The sequence below is a fragment of the Nematolebias whitei genome, chromosome 1, assembly GCF_014905685.2.
Source record: "Nematolebias whitei isolate Nwh7 chromosome 1, NemWhi1, whole genome shotgun sequence".
Classification (NCBI taxonomy): Eukaryota; Metazoa; Chordata; class Actinopteri; order Cyprinodontiformes; family Rivulidae; genus Nematolebias; species Nematolebias whitei.
Window position 1 is genome coordinate 34,532,591 of NC_056498.1, and position 13,136 is coordinate 34,545,726.

Consider the following 13,136-nt stretch of genomic DNA (forward strand, 5'->3'; position numbering starts at 1 on the left):
TACACCTGGACCACAGAAACTACACCTGGACCACAGAAAATTACACCTGGACCATAGAAACCTACACCTGGACCACAGAAACTACACCTGGACCACAGAAAACTACACCTGGACCACAGAAACTACACCTGGACCTCAGAAACGACACCTGGACCACAGAAAATTACACCTGGATCATAGAAACGACACCTGGACCACAGAAACGACACCTGGACCATAGAAAACTACACCTGGACCACAGAAAACTACACCTGGATCATAGAAACTATGTGCTTGTGTCTCTCTCCAGTCAGTCGAGGCAGCTGAGCCCGGTTCTGGTTCTCGTTCAATGGGAGGTTTCTTCCTGTTAAAGGAGTTTTTCTTCCCACTGTCGCCGTGTGCTGCTCAGGACCGGGGGTTCTGAGTAAGTGGAGACTCGACACAAACCGTTGGCTTCCTTGGAGAGTTAACTTCCACTAATTGATGATTTATATGCAAATATTTTTGTACGGTGCCCTGACAAAACATTTGTTGTGTACTGGTGCTTTATAAATAAACTGAATTAAACTGAAACTAAACGAGCCCAACTGATGACGCGTGAGAACTGTTCAGAGGGTAACAAACGAATCACAACATCAAAACAAGTTTCTGCTCAAAGTTCACGAGTGCGCATGAGAATAATTTAGGTTCATAATTCTTTTGTAATGTAAACGTCAACAAAATCATCTGTATTTTTTCAAACCATCTGTCTGACCAAAATAAGACTTTCTTGCGAACATTGATTTTTTTTCCTGATAATTATGCTAAATTCTGCAAAGGAGCACAAGGAGACAAAACATAACCGAGGAGAAAAAAAAAAAAAAAACTAAAAACAACAACATGGAGCTTTTTTCCAGATGGAAATCCCTCATAAGAAAAACAAAAGTTTTTTTCTTGGAGAAGCAGTTCGGACTGAATTTTCACCATTCTTACACTCTTCATCCAGAGATCCTCTTCCTCAGTCAGATAGTTGATGTAAAAGCAGGCGATGTGTCGTTTGGTCACAGAGTGCAGCTTTGTAAACATTTAACACGCCTAAAACCTTCCTTAGATTACAGATTTAACATGAGATGAAAATATCTGTCCAATCACAGCAGAGCTCTTTGTAATCAGCTGATTTTAAACCAACTAAAAACATTTAATTTCATCTCGTGTCACTCTCCGCCCTGCTGCCTCGTGTGTTCTGTCCGTCACGCGTGATGACCTCCCTCATATGTTCAGGATGTTTCAGACGTCTGACTCATCTGTGGTGACTGTAGGGCCCTCGCACGCTGCCTACGTTCACCTACAGAGTCCCCTGGAGCGCCGACCTGTCACACGCAGCAGCTTATCTCTTTAAAGCTGCGCCCTCAGCGACTCAAACGAATTTCAAATTATGCTCCGATCGAGTCTTGAGGAATATTCTTAACGACTCGTGTCACCTGTGACGCAAACGAGACCGAGCGTTGGCGACTGTGACATGCGGTTCACAAGCAGGTCTGCGTTTGTGAAAATCTGTCGATGCTTCTGTCGGACGGCGTTAATATCCCGCCGAGTCACGGCCGCACACACAGACGAACTCTAGAGGTCTTCTCGTTTTGTGACTTGCTGTGACGAACGGTCACCTCGGTAACGGTGTACGTTTACACTGCGCTCATCGGCTCGTGTCTTTAAAGTCGCTTGATCTGAAATAAACCGTTTACTTTTTGAACCGGGGCTGTGTGGAGTAGCTCGGAGCAGCCAGTATCTTACCTGCAGCAGAAAACAATCAAGTTGGGAGATTACTGCAGCTCTTAAACCCCTTCAAAAGCAAAACTATCGTTGGAAACAAGTTAAAATTGTCTGAGCAGCTTGAACAAATGTTAGGAAATTTTGCACCAAACGATATATTTTTTAATAATTTTGTAAATCAAACCTCCTACAAGCACCTGTGTGAAATGAAGCTCCTGCTGCAGATGGGCCATGACTAACAGTTCCACCGGACTAACCCCCAAAACTACAATGAAACGTTAAACTAAGTGATCAAATAAAACTCTGCTCTGGAGCCAGAACAAACAGCAGCGTTTCCTCTACCATTATGAAAGCGGGGTGCCCCTGACCCCCCACCCACAACTGTCGGTATAGATGGAGCTAGCAAAAATGCTACTGATGTACCAGTCCACTCCGCAGGAGGAGAATTGCTCCTTGTAGGAGTAGTAGCTGCTCGGTAGTTTGTTGGTAGTTCGCTGATGAAAAAAGCCTCGTGTAAAAGAGATGGGGTGTAAAAACAGCTGCTTCAGGGTTTGCTTAAAGGCTGAAATACCTTGCGGTGCCACTAGGTGGCGAGCATGATTAAAGAGTCTCCTTTGCTTTTTTTTTTTTTTTTTAATTAACATTTTGAGCAAGTTTGTGAACAACAGTCAGGAACGAGACGATTAAAAACAAAGTAGTGCTAAATATACAACAAGTAATACTGATGGTGAAAACTAGGTGGCTTAGTGATTTTCCTGGTGACGCCAAGACAACGTGGGACATGTTTGTAAAATAAAAATGATAGTTTTCTGAAATATTATATAAAATGTAATATAATATTTTAGAACTATTATCCAAGTTAGTGTAGAGAGGACGAGTAACTTTAGATTCCTCAAACTAAAATCGAGTCAACTCCTGTCTGCTTCAGGTAAGATACTGACAGCTTACAAGTACTCCTACACAACAGGCAGAAAGCAGCAGAAATATGCAAATTCATCTTTAGAAACCTCATGATAAGAACAGATGAAGGCCATTACTTTAATGGTTTAATCTTTTAAAATTTCATTCTTTTTTTTTTTTAAAAGACTTAAAGTAAAAAATAAACATCTTAAACTCCACCGAGTATCTTGAGACCTTCTGAACGCGATTCTTTAAACATCAGCGACTCCGTGCTGCCTCCGTGGAGCCGAGCTGAACGAGATGAGCCTTAAATCTGCGTTGACAGCGCTCCTGCTGCCTCGGCGGCATCGCGTCCTCAGCCTTCGTCTGGTTTCTGTCCCGACCTCCTGCGGCTCCACCAATCAGCCAGCGACACAAAAGCTGCCGCGCAAAAATAAACGTCCCTCTTAGGAGCAGCTAACAATTACCCAGACAGCCTGACAAACCCCACCACCTACACGACGTCTGCACAGCTCCAGCTCACGTCGCTCCGTCAGGCTCATGGAGGAAAACTCAATTTGTCCTGATCCGAGGCAACTCAACTCCCCTCTCAGTTACGTTTTAACATCCTGTGCCTCTTTGATTATCAGGTCATTAATATTCAAACAACAATCACGACTATCAGACAAACTGAGGAGGGACCTGCTTACTGTGGTCTGTCACATCAGACCCTGACCAGGAAAGTTTAGACAGGACAAGGACGTGACTTCAAATAAATTAAGTGTCTGAGCTTTTCGTTCATCACTTCATCCACAGAGTAGCAGCCATCTATACCAATACTGAGCAGTTTATGTCGCCATGACAGGGGAAGGACCAGGTGTGATGAAAATGGTCCATTTGAGGAGCGAGTGGCAGTTTTAGAAAGTTTAGTGCTGCAGACAAACGGCTTGCTGTGAGAATATAAACTGACTGGAAGCAGCCAACAAAGTCCATGCGCAACAATCCAGGTACACAATCCAGCAAGTTTCTGTCCAGATGAACTGACTGAAAAATGTTGGATTGTATACCTGGATTATTGAGCATGGACTTTGTTGGTTTGAACCAGTTTGACATGACTGTCGACGAGGGAGAGGGCCAGCACCGGAGGAGGGGGCGCGCCAAAGAGGCCATCTTAGCACCAACGTAACTGGTTTGTTCCACTTTGGAGTAAGCTGTTGGGGGAAGAATCAAGTTTTGTGTTGTGTGTTTCCTTGACTGATGAAGCCTTCTGGATGGAAGGTGAAACGTTTCAGCACAAAAAGAAAGTGTCCAGATGACCTGAGTGAAAAATGTTGACTGGAAGCAGGTTCAATATTTAATATAAGACATGACGCGTCGTGGAAACTGTACCTCCACGTTTACAACATGACTCGATCACTTTAAAACCAGTGCCATCCTTAGGTCTTTAACCTAAAACAACAACTTTAGTATTTAATGATGGGACGTGGATCATTTTAACAAAGTTCAAGTATCTTTATTATCCCTGCGAGGCAATTTGTTTCACAGTCAGTAGGCACATAAAACATCATACTAGACATCAAGACATTAAAATAACAGAATAGGTAGTTCGTTAAGAAGTCTCATCACTACAGGGATAAATGAGTTGTCAGTCTGTTTGTTCTACATCTGGGCTGCAGATACCTGCGTCCACATGGAAGCAACCTGAACTCACCATGGAGTGGTGATCAGGATCTGCCAGAATCAGCCTGGCCTTGTTCACTGACCTGATGAAGGTAAACGTTACGACATTAACATTCTCTGATGGATTTTCTGACAAAGTGAGTCTACATGTGCATCAAAGGTCAGTTTGTCACGGAGAACAGTTGAGATGTTTATATTGTTGCACCACCTCAACAGCTTCACCGTTAATGACCACAGGAGTGAACTGAAGTCTTCTCTAAACCAATGACCATCTCCTTTGTCTTAGAAACTTTCAGAACGTGTTGCTGCTTGGATTAACGTCACAAATGATCGTGCAGTGACCATCAAGAGAATAAAAAGAAAAAGCCTCCAGATCTGAAGCAGACTCGCTGGACTTCAGTCTTTGATGGACAGCGATGACAGAAACACCTTCAGATCGAGTCCTCAGCCGGCCTGCTGCCCGCTACATGAACCTGGTTAAACCAACGATTAATCCTTTGCTTTTAACCCAGATTACTTCAAGACACATGTCTGTTACATCTTTTATCCAAGGAAGTGATGTTAAACAAATATTAGAAACCTTTAAATTGCATGCAGCCATAAGGCAACTCGAAGCTTTTTAGGCAGTTTAACAGTAAACCTCGACAGGAGGAAGACTGAATGGCATTAAAGCGTGGACACAATCCAGTTTACATCCAACAGCAGCTTCATAGATTAATAAACTGCTGTGGGAGGAGGTGGAGGTGTGTGGGGGGCTTCAGTCCATCCACAGAGTCAGTACTAAAGTAAAACTGTCAACACAGCAGGGCTTTCTTCATCATAATAAAGCAACAAAGTGCACATTCCTAATAAACAGAATCAATTAGCACCAGCTTGAAACATCTGCACGGAAACAAAGCAGTAATTTAACAGATTACTGCTCTGATTGAGCGTCAGTCAAATCTTTTAACTGCTCCTAATGACAAAGTATAATATTAATTAAAAATATAACGGTAAAGTGTGTGGGAGGAACAGATTTCTGATGAAGAATGTGTTAAACTGTGGGCGGCCGTGGTGCAGTGGTAGTGGCAGCCGACCTCTGATCGGAAGGTTGGAGGTTCGAATCCCGACTTCCCACACCATGTGCCGTTGTGTCCCTGGGCAAGACACTTAACCCCGAGTTGCTCCCGGTGGGACTGGATGGCGCCTTGCATGGCAGCCTACCGCCACCGGTGTATGAATGTGCGTGTGAATGGGTGGATGGCTGGTACTGTAAAGCGCCTTGGGGCCCCTCATAGGGGGCTGGAAGGCGCTATAGAAGTAAGCTCCATTTACCATTTACCATTTACCAAACTGGAAGAATACCTGAAGCTGGAGTAAACAGGAGCAGAGTGCAGCTGAGAAACACTCAATGTTGTGAAACGACTTCATTTGACCGCACAAAAATAATATCTGTGCACAAAAATAATATCTGTGCACAAAAATAATATCTGTGCACAAAAATAATATCTGTGCACAAAAATAATATCTGTGCACAAAAATAATATCTGTGCAGAAAAGGGCTTTTAAAAGACACAAATGTAACCAATAAAACTATTCCTGTTGCAAGATCAGAGTAAAAAAACCCACTCTACATGTATTAAATTATTTATAACATGATATGATTTTGCATCTATAATGGAAATCTGAAGCTCCAACAAGTGGTTTAAATGAGTGGTTCCCAACCCTGGTCCTTGAGGAACACCATCTTGCATGTGTTAATTGTTTTTCTGTTCGAACACACCTGATTCAGTGATTTAATTACTTCCTTAAGTTACACAGAAGCCTCTTAATCACTCTTTCATTCAAATAATCAAGTGTGTTGGAGCAGAGGGACAAAGAAAACATTCAGAATGGTGTTCCTCAGGGACCAGAGTTGGGAACCACTATATTTTTTATATATATATTTATTTATTAATCAGTGTACTTATGTATGTTGCTTCAAGTTATTAAAAAGACAAAAATGGTCCTCTTGAGACAAAATATCTAACAATGTAATTAAAATATCTAACTTTGGTTGTTTAGGTTTGCTAAAGTGATACTTTGGAAGTGGGATTCAGTCGAATGTTTATGAACAAGTGATATCTTACCTGCCGTAGATAGCTCTTTGAACAATCACAGTTTGGAAATTTATTTTTATTAGATTGATGATCTTAAAGTTAATTTGAGAAAGGCCAAAGCCAGCTTGGACTGCTGCCATCTAAAAACAACGTCAACTTTAATTTGTGTTTCATGCGAAAACCGTTTTAGAAACCTTTACATCCCAGATAAATTCACGTTACATGATTAATCTGGCAGGAAGTGCTAGAGCTAGCTGCAGCTGACATCGACTGCGCATGCCAAATAATCCTAGAATTTTATGTAAATGACCCATTGACGCAAAAAATAAATAAATATTTGTTGTTTTAAGACGGCACTTTGGTCTTGGCCCTGCTCAGACTAGCCTTTAGCTCATCAATCCAGACAGAGCTGAACACTTTGTTTTTCTTAACTGTTGTTCTATGAATTACCTCCATCCTGTCCCCAGAACCCTCTTCCAAAGATTTGAACTACCACTTTAATCACAAGCGCATGAAAAACCAGCGATGGCCGAGAACGAAGAAACAGCTGAAGTCTAAAAACAGAGATCCAAAACTGAGACCAGTGGTTCTGTCGCCTCTTCTTCTTTAGCAGAAAAAACAAAAACATGAGTCAACTTAAACGTCAGGGGCGCCTACAGAATATTTTTACTGTGGGGGCCACAGAGGATGCTGGGGTGGCACCAAAACTAAAAGCCAGAACAGAATTTCATATAAATGTTATTTTATCATGTATACAGGTTATCTGACAAATGTAAAAAAAATAAAATATGGGAGTTAAGAACACTGCGTTATACACATAGGTCCACTTTATTTTTATTTTTATTTACAGTTGATGTTATTTAATGAGAAAAGCACCATCACTACACAGGCTTGTCCTCTTCTAAATGTATTCTTATGAAAAAAACATAACCCATATAAAACGGTTTGGTCAAAGGGGGCTTTTGGCAAGGGTGGGCACCAATTGTTTATGGGTGGTTATTGCCCACACAGCCGGATCAACTGCCACAACACTGAGCAGAGGAACTCCTGCGGATCGCAGCAGGAGGGTCAGTTCCTGCTCCTCTGCGTACACAACGAGCCGTTATAATTATTGTAACATGTTGGGTAACTGCAGCCTTTCATCAAACCAGCGACAGAAGAAATTTGAAGCAGCTGCTGAACGAGGGAGCAGGTTGAGAAAAACAGAGACGAGCGTGACTTTTGTCTTCCACTGAATCCCAGAACACGCTGCATCATGCGAGAAGCTGCTGTGATCTACTGCAGGTCGTCTCTCCGGATCGCAACCCTTCAGTTTTCTTCATCAAACTGTTTTCTGCTGTCAGTCTTACGAAACGCAAACCCCCACCCCCACCGGGCTGCACTTTCTGGATTAAAAGCAGCTCCGTTCAGACTTGTCATCTGTTCTGAGACAAACTTTCTTTCATCGGCTCAGTCAACTCAAAACATTTCGGCTGACGGTAAACCGGTCTGTTGATTCTGCTCATGCAAATCAAAAGATACAGGTTTGTTGAAACACTTTGGCTCGGCATGCTGCTGTTCCGATGCCGACTACGAGTTCGGCTCATAAATGAATTTAAATATAAGAGATGCTTCAACTCTGCTCCGATGATTCCTGTTGAAAAGTCAAAAACGTAATTTCTAGTCAGCTGCAGGTAGATTTTGGAGTCAAACTTTAACGTTCAGATATTTTTTAAGCTTCTTCTCGAACACCACGCAACACAAATCTCTCACTTTGGTGCAGAAGGGACAAACGGATTAGTAAAATTATGTTTTTAATGTTTTGACATGTTCAAATCAGCGTGTTATCTGCACCTGCTCTCTGTTGTGATGGACAAAACATTTTCCAAAGATGCTCTTCCTGAAATTTCTAGGCTCGTTCTACTCAGCCATATTTGTTGACCTACTCGGACGACAGCGTGATGAAGGTCAGTGATGATGTCTTGGTTTTCAGCAGATTAACGAGGAATGATCTGTGGGGACGTTTAGTTTCCGATGGCGATGCTGCGCTCGTTGAACCTGCAGTCGTTTCCATGTCAGATCATTAAATGTTGCTGTGATTGTGTAAATTAAACTAGACGCGTCTGCTCACACACACTTCAGTCTCAAACATGAAGACCGTTTCATCCAAAACAGTGAATACACAAATGTTAGTTTGGACCCAGGATGCGGTTGGTTTGCTCCTACATGTAGAAACAAGTGAGCAGGACAAACAGCACTCTGCTACCCACCATTATTACCGACGTTAATCTAATCGTACTGTAAAACTATTGCCTGTAGTGCGCATGTGCGATTTCACAACGATGCCGGGCGTTTCAAAAAAACCTCCACTCTGACACCTGAATTCAAAAGCATCGGTTTCACTTAAGAACTGCATCAGGTTAAGTGTCTCAGTCAAGTTCTTCGTTTACACTGAATGCACACCCACATTTTAATTGTACCATATTTTTTGGACTATAATACAATACCAATGAACTGTTTTCATACATAAGGCGCAATAAGCGAAACAAAACAAATAGCAAAATTTATTCAACTCGTTCAAAATAACTACATAAAATCAGCTCGAGGTCAGTAAGTACAACCAGAGTTAATACATAAGGCGCACCTAATTATAAGGCTCACCGTCGATTTTTGAGAAAATTAAATAATTTAAAGTGCGCCTTATAGTCTGAAAAATACGGTAATCAATTAACTATTCGACTGGAAAGCTACCAAGCTTTCAAATGGTACCATTTGGTATAGTTAAAGAAAACCATTTTATGTTTGATTTCATAGTTTGCAGTGAGTACCTTTGAGTAAAAAAAAAAAAAAAAAAAAAAAAAAAAAGACATTGAAGATCTTCAACTAGTGACAAAGAAGTTATTAAATATAATTTGAAGTTAAAACCAACTCGTTAATCTGCCAGTTAGATCATAAAACGTGAAATACAACTGGGCAAAAACAGACTCAACAACTTAAATGTGAAATAGAACATAAACCTGAGAAATTCACGCTTCAAGCTTTGGTAAATAAATTACCTTATGGTCATAATAACCAAAACAAAGCCTAAACCACTTTAATATTTTGCGTACCTCAAACTCTTCTGCGATCTTGGGTCCATCCAGGAACAGTCTGGTGCTGAGACAGTCCACCGGACCAAAGTTAGCTACAAAAACAGATGAAACGTGTTTATAAAAAGTACTCCTACATCAAGTTAGACACTGATCTGTGAAGACCATCATCCTACAGACATCTGAAAATGGAGATTGCACAGACCATTCAATAAAGCAAAGTGTTCGACAAACTACTCGGAATATTCACCAAACGGTTCAAATTTGAGCTACAGTAATACCGCTGAAGGATAACGAGTCAGAAGGAACAAACAGCAGATAATCCTTTCAAAAGTAAAATCTATTTATGTCTACTCACAAGTGAACTCCTTGAACTCCTGGAACACTTTGGGGTACATGGCGGCCGACATCACGTCCTCAGGGGTGATGTCATTACCATGAGTGGTCCGAAGCTGCTCCTCCAGAGACTGGAAATCCATCGGAGGCAGGGAGGCTCCGGGGCGACCCTCGATACACGGGAGGGACTTCAGCACCTGGAATGGAAGGAAAAAGTAGTGATGACGGTGATACCGAACCAAGACGTTTAACGTTCCCAAGGGAGGGGGAGGCTGAAACCCATTACAAAGATAAACTGATGTATTGGGGTAAGATAACTTAAATACGCCGAGTCAAACGGAAAATAAGAAGCATTTGAATTCAATATTTGCACACGCTCGAGTCAAACCGGGAGGCTCCTCCACGGTTCGCTCAGCCCGGCTCCACTAACCGTTGTGTTTAAGGTCATTAGCCGAGCGTTGGCGCTCTGTAAACAGTGACGCTAAGCAGGTGCTGTGTGGTCCAGCTGTAAACAACAGCTGCTGTCTTCTACTCAGAAACGCAGATGGTTGAGGGTTCGTGGAGCCAAGGGAAGATAAAAGAACCAACATTGAATGAATCATAATTTCATGTCCTCCAGTCGCCAAAGAGACATTGTTGGAGATGAGATGTCAGACACACAATCACTCGGTAACACTAACAAATAGGCCTGTTATGATAAATTTTGCCGGGCGATTAATTGTCTCAGAAATTATTGCGATAAGCGATAATATTGTTTGAAATTTGACAATACTAATTATTGTCAAATTTAAGAAGAAATGTTGGTTTTGAGTGCAGTACCTTTTTTGACCACCGGATGGCAGTATAAGACTGTTTGATCCGAAGGATGGATAGTGAGGGAGCGAGCAGAGTGTCTTTAAGGAAAATATGAGGGAGGCCCCTTGACGTGACATGGGCCGTCTCTCCTTTTTTTCGGTTCTCAAAAGGATGGACGCTCGGTGTGGTTTGAGCTCTTTAGCAAAGCATTTTTCACGCAAAGCTTTAAATAAAAAAAAAATCAGTAAACAAATTCTCAACTTGTTTTTGCAGAGAAAAAACTTTTTAGACGAAGGCACGGGTTTCAACTGTGAATTTTGAAGCTTCAACAAGACGGAGGTTTTTTCCCCCGAGGTAGGCCTGTTGGCTTAGCTCGTAACTTAGCTTCTCGGCTTAGCTGCTTTTAATGATCCAAAAAATGTGATTTTGGACGGTTAAAACTGATTTTAAAGAGAAAAGAGAAAGGGAGAGGTCAGTGAAGAGCAAAGGAGTTGAGCTTTTTGTCATCCAGTGTCTTCAGTAGAAAGAGAGAGACACGAAGAAACGATAAAGCCGATAAATGAAAATGAGTTCGATAATTTTCATTCATCGTGCGATTAATTGATTTATTGTTTATTACAACAGGCGTACGAACACATTTGACCCAAATTTTAAACTCACAACCCCTGATGCCACACCTGGTCAGGATGATGGCGGGCTGCACAATAGACAAAAATTATCGCCAACATAATGTTAAAATTGCAAAAAACTGCAATAAAAATTCTCTTTTTGTTTTAAAATTAATCTTTATTTAACAAAACAGAACAAATCCCATTGAGATCACAGATCTCTTTTGCAAGGGAGGCCTGGGCCTGACGGCAGCCTAACATGCATGTTTTTGGTCTGTGGGAGGAAACCGGAGTACTCAGACTCATGCACGGAGAGAACATGCAAACTCCACACAGCAAGACCCTAGGTCCAACCGGGGATTGAACCCAGGACCTTCTTGCTGTGAGGCAACAGTGCTAACCACTGAGCCGTCGTCCTGACGTCCGCACCTGGTTTAGATGGCGGTGAAGACAGAACAGAAAGTGAAGCGTGAGGAGGACGGAGTTTTCAAATGATATCTTTACAAGTCTAAGGGTGTATGAGACTGACAGATGGATTGGTGCAGTCAGAGGGGGGCGGGACTTGGGCCTCAATACCTCAAGATTTCCCACATTTTGCTATTTTTTTAACGGGTTGTTAACTATCTATGTAAAACAAGCACCGGCTTGCGGATCCCCAGGGGTCCGGGGCCCCCAGTTTAAGAGCCACTGTCGGCGACTCTTTATTTGAGCCACAAAATCCAGTTTTGTTTACAAAACATGTCAAAATGGTTGACAGGTGTGGTCCTTAAGGACGTTAAAACAATGAGCGTCTAAATTGTTCTTAAAGCGTGTTCAAACAGACAAAAAGCAGAAGGAACATTTACAATTCACCTTTTTATTCAGGGCTTTGAAGATGTGAAATATGCAAAAGAAGATTTTAGCACACCTATGAAGTTCTGTGTGAAGGTGGCATAGAAAAAAATGTCGCTAATCACCGCCCCGAGCTCCCATTTAGTTAATTTTGTTTTTAAGTAGCGTAGAGTGTATTTTAGATAAAACGCAGCATGATCATGCTTCCTGGTTTGGTATCGTAGAAGCGTGCTCGGTTAATGCGAGTCTGCATATCATTTAGCCACTGGTGTATGTGCGCACGCCGTATCATATCTTTGAGTGCCTTGTGGAAATAAGCAGACAAAGGACGGTGCGATGCTATTAGTCACAGGTCTAACGGTTCAAAGATAGCAGAGTCATTTGTGTTACAGAGAGACTCTTTAAAAAGACGGTACGCTCACCGGAGTCCCTGCTCATTAACGATGTCTCCTCTGAGAATCTTACACCTCGGCTCCTTGATTCTTAAAATGTGAGACAGACAGAGAGCGGCGCAGTGTGTGTACGTGTGAGGCAGGTAGTGTCTGCGGTGATAAAACTTAGATTAAAAGCCACCGTATGTAAATCAGTTGCTCAGAATATACTAAAAAATAGGACGTCACAGTTAGATTTATTTTTAGACAAGATGATTCTTGTTAAGTGCAAATGGAAACTATGAATTATTTGGATGATGAGTGAGTAGTAACTCCTGAATTTAATAATATACCGGTGTGAGGGCGCCAAAGTTTTAAACAACACTAAATTCTGTTCAACTTGATTCCAAACGGCCAGACCTTCTTGAAATATTTTAAAGTGGTCTTGATCAATGGTTCTCCAAGTTTTTGGAAGCTCTTTTAAAGTTTTTATTTGGACTTTGGCTGCTTTTTCACCCATTTTTTGCTTCAGGCAATTATATAAAAAAAAAAAGATAAAAAAAAAAAATAAAATCTTTAACTCAGCTAAAAATGTACGAATTTTTTAGTGTCTGGTTGCTAGTATCAAAATTACTAGCTAGCTACAGTACTAGCTAGTAACTACTAGCTAGCGACGGTATTATCTAGTTGGTAGTTACTAGCTAGCTACAGTACTAGCTAGTAACTACTAGCTAGCTACGGTATTATCTAGTTGGTAGTTAC

General features: G+C 41.6%; 1 protein-coding gene across 2 annotated transcripts in view; it reads right to left on the reverse strand.

Moving 5' to 3' along the window:
- LOC119409659 (pyruvate carboxylase, mitochondrial) overlaps nucleotides 1-13,136 on the reverse strand; it is a 472,483-nt gene that overhangs the window by 9,613 nt on the left and 449,734 nt on the right. For both annotated transcript variants that reach the window (XM_037676564.1, XM_037676571.1), the window contains exons 23-24: nucleotides 9,792-9,966; nucleotides 9,455-9,528 (exon numbers count right to left, since the gene is read on the reverse strand). In XM_037676564.1, the coding sequence (XP_037532492.1) occupies nucleotides 9,455-9,528; nucleotides 9,792-9,966 (249 nt within the window). The remainder of the gene's footprint in view (nucleotides 1-9,454; nucleotides 9,529-9,791; nucleotides 9,967-13,136) is intronic.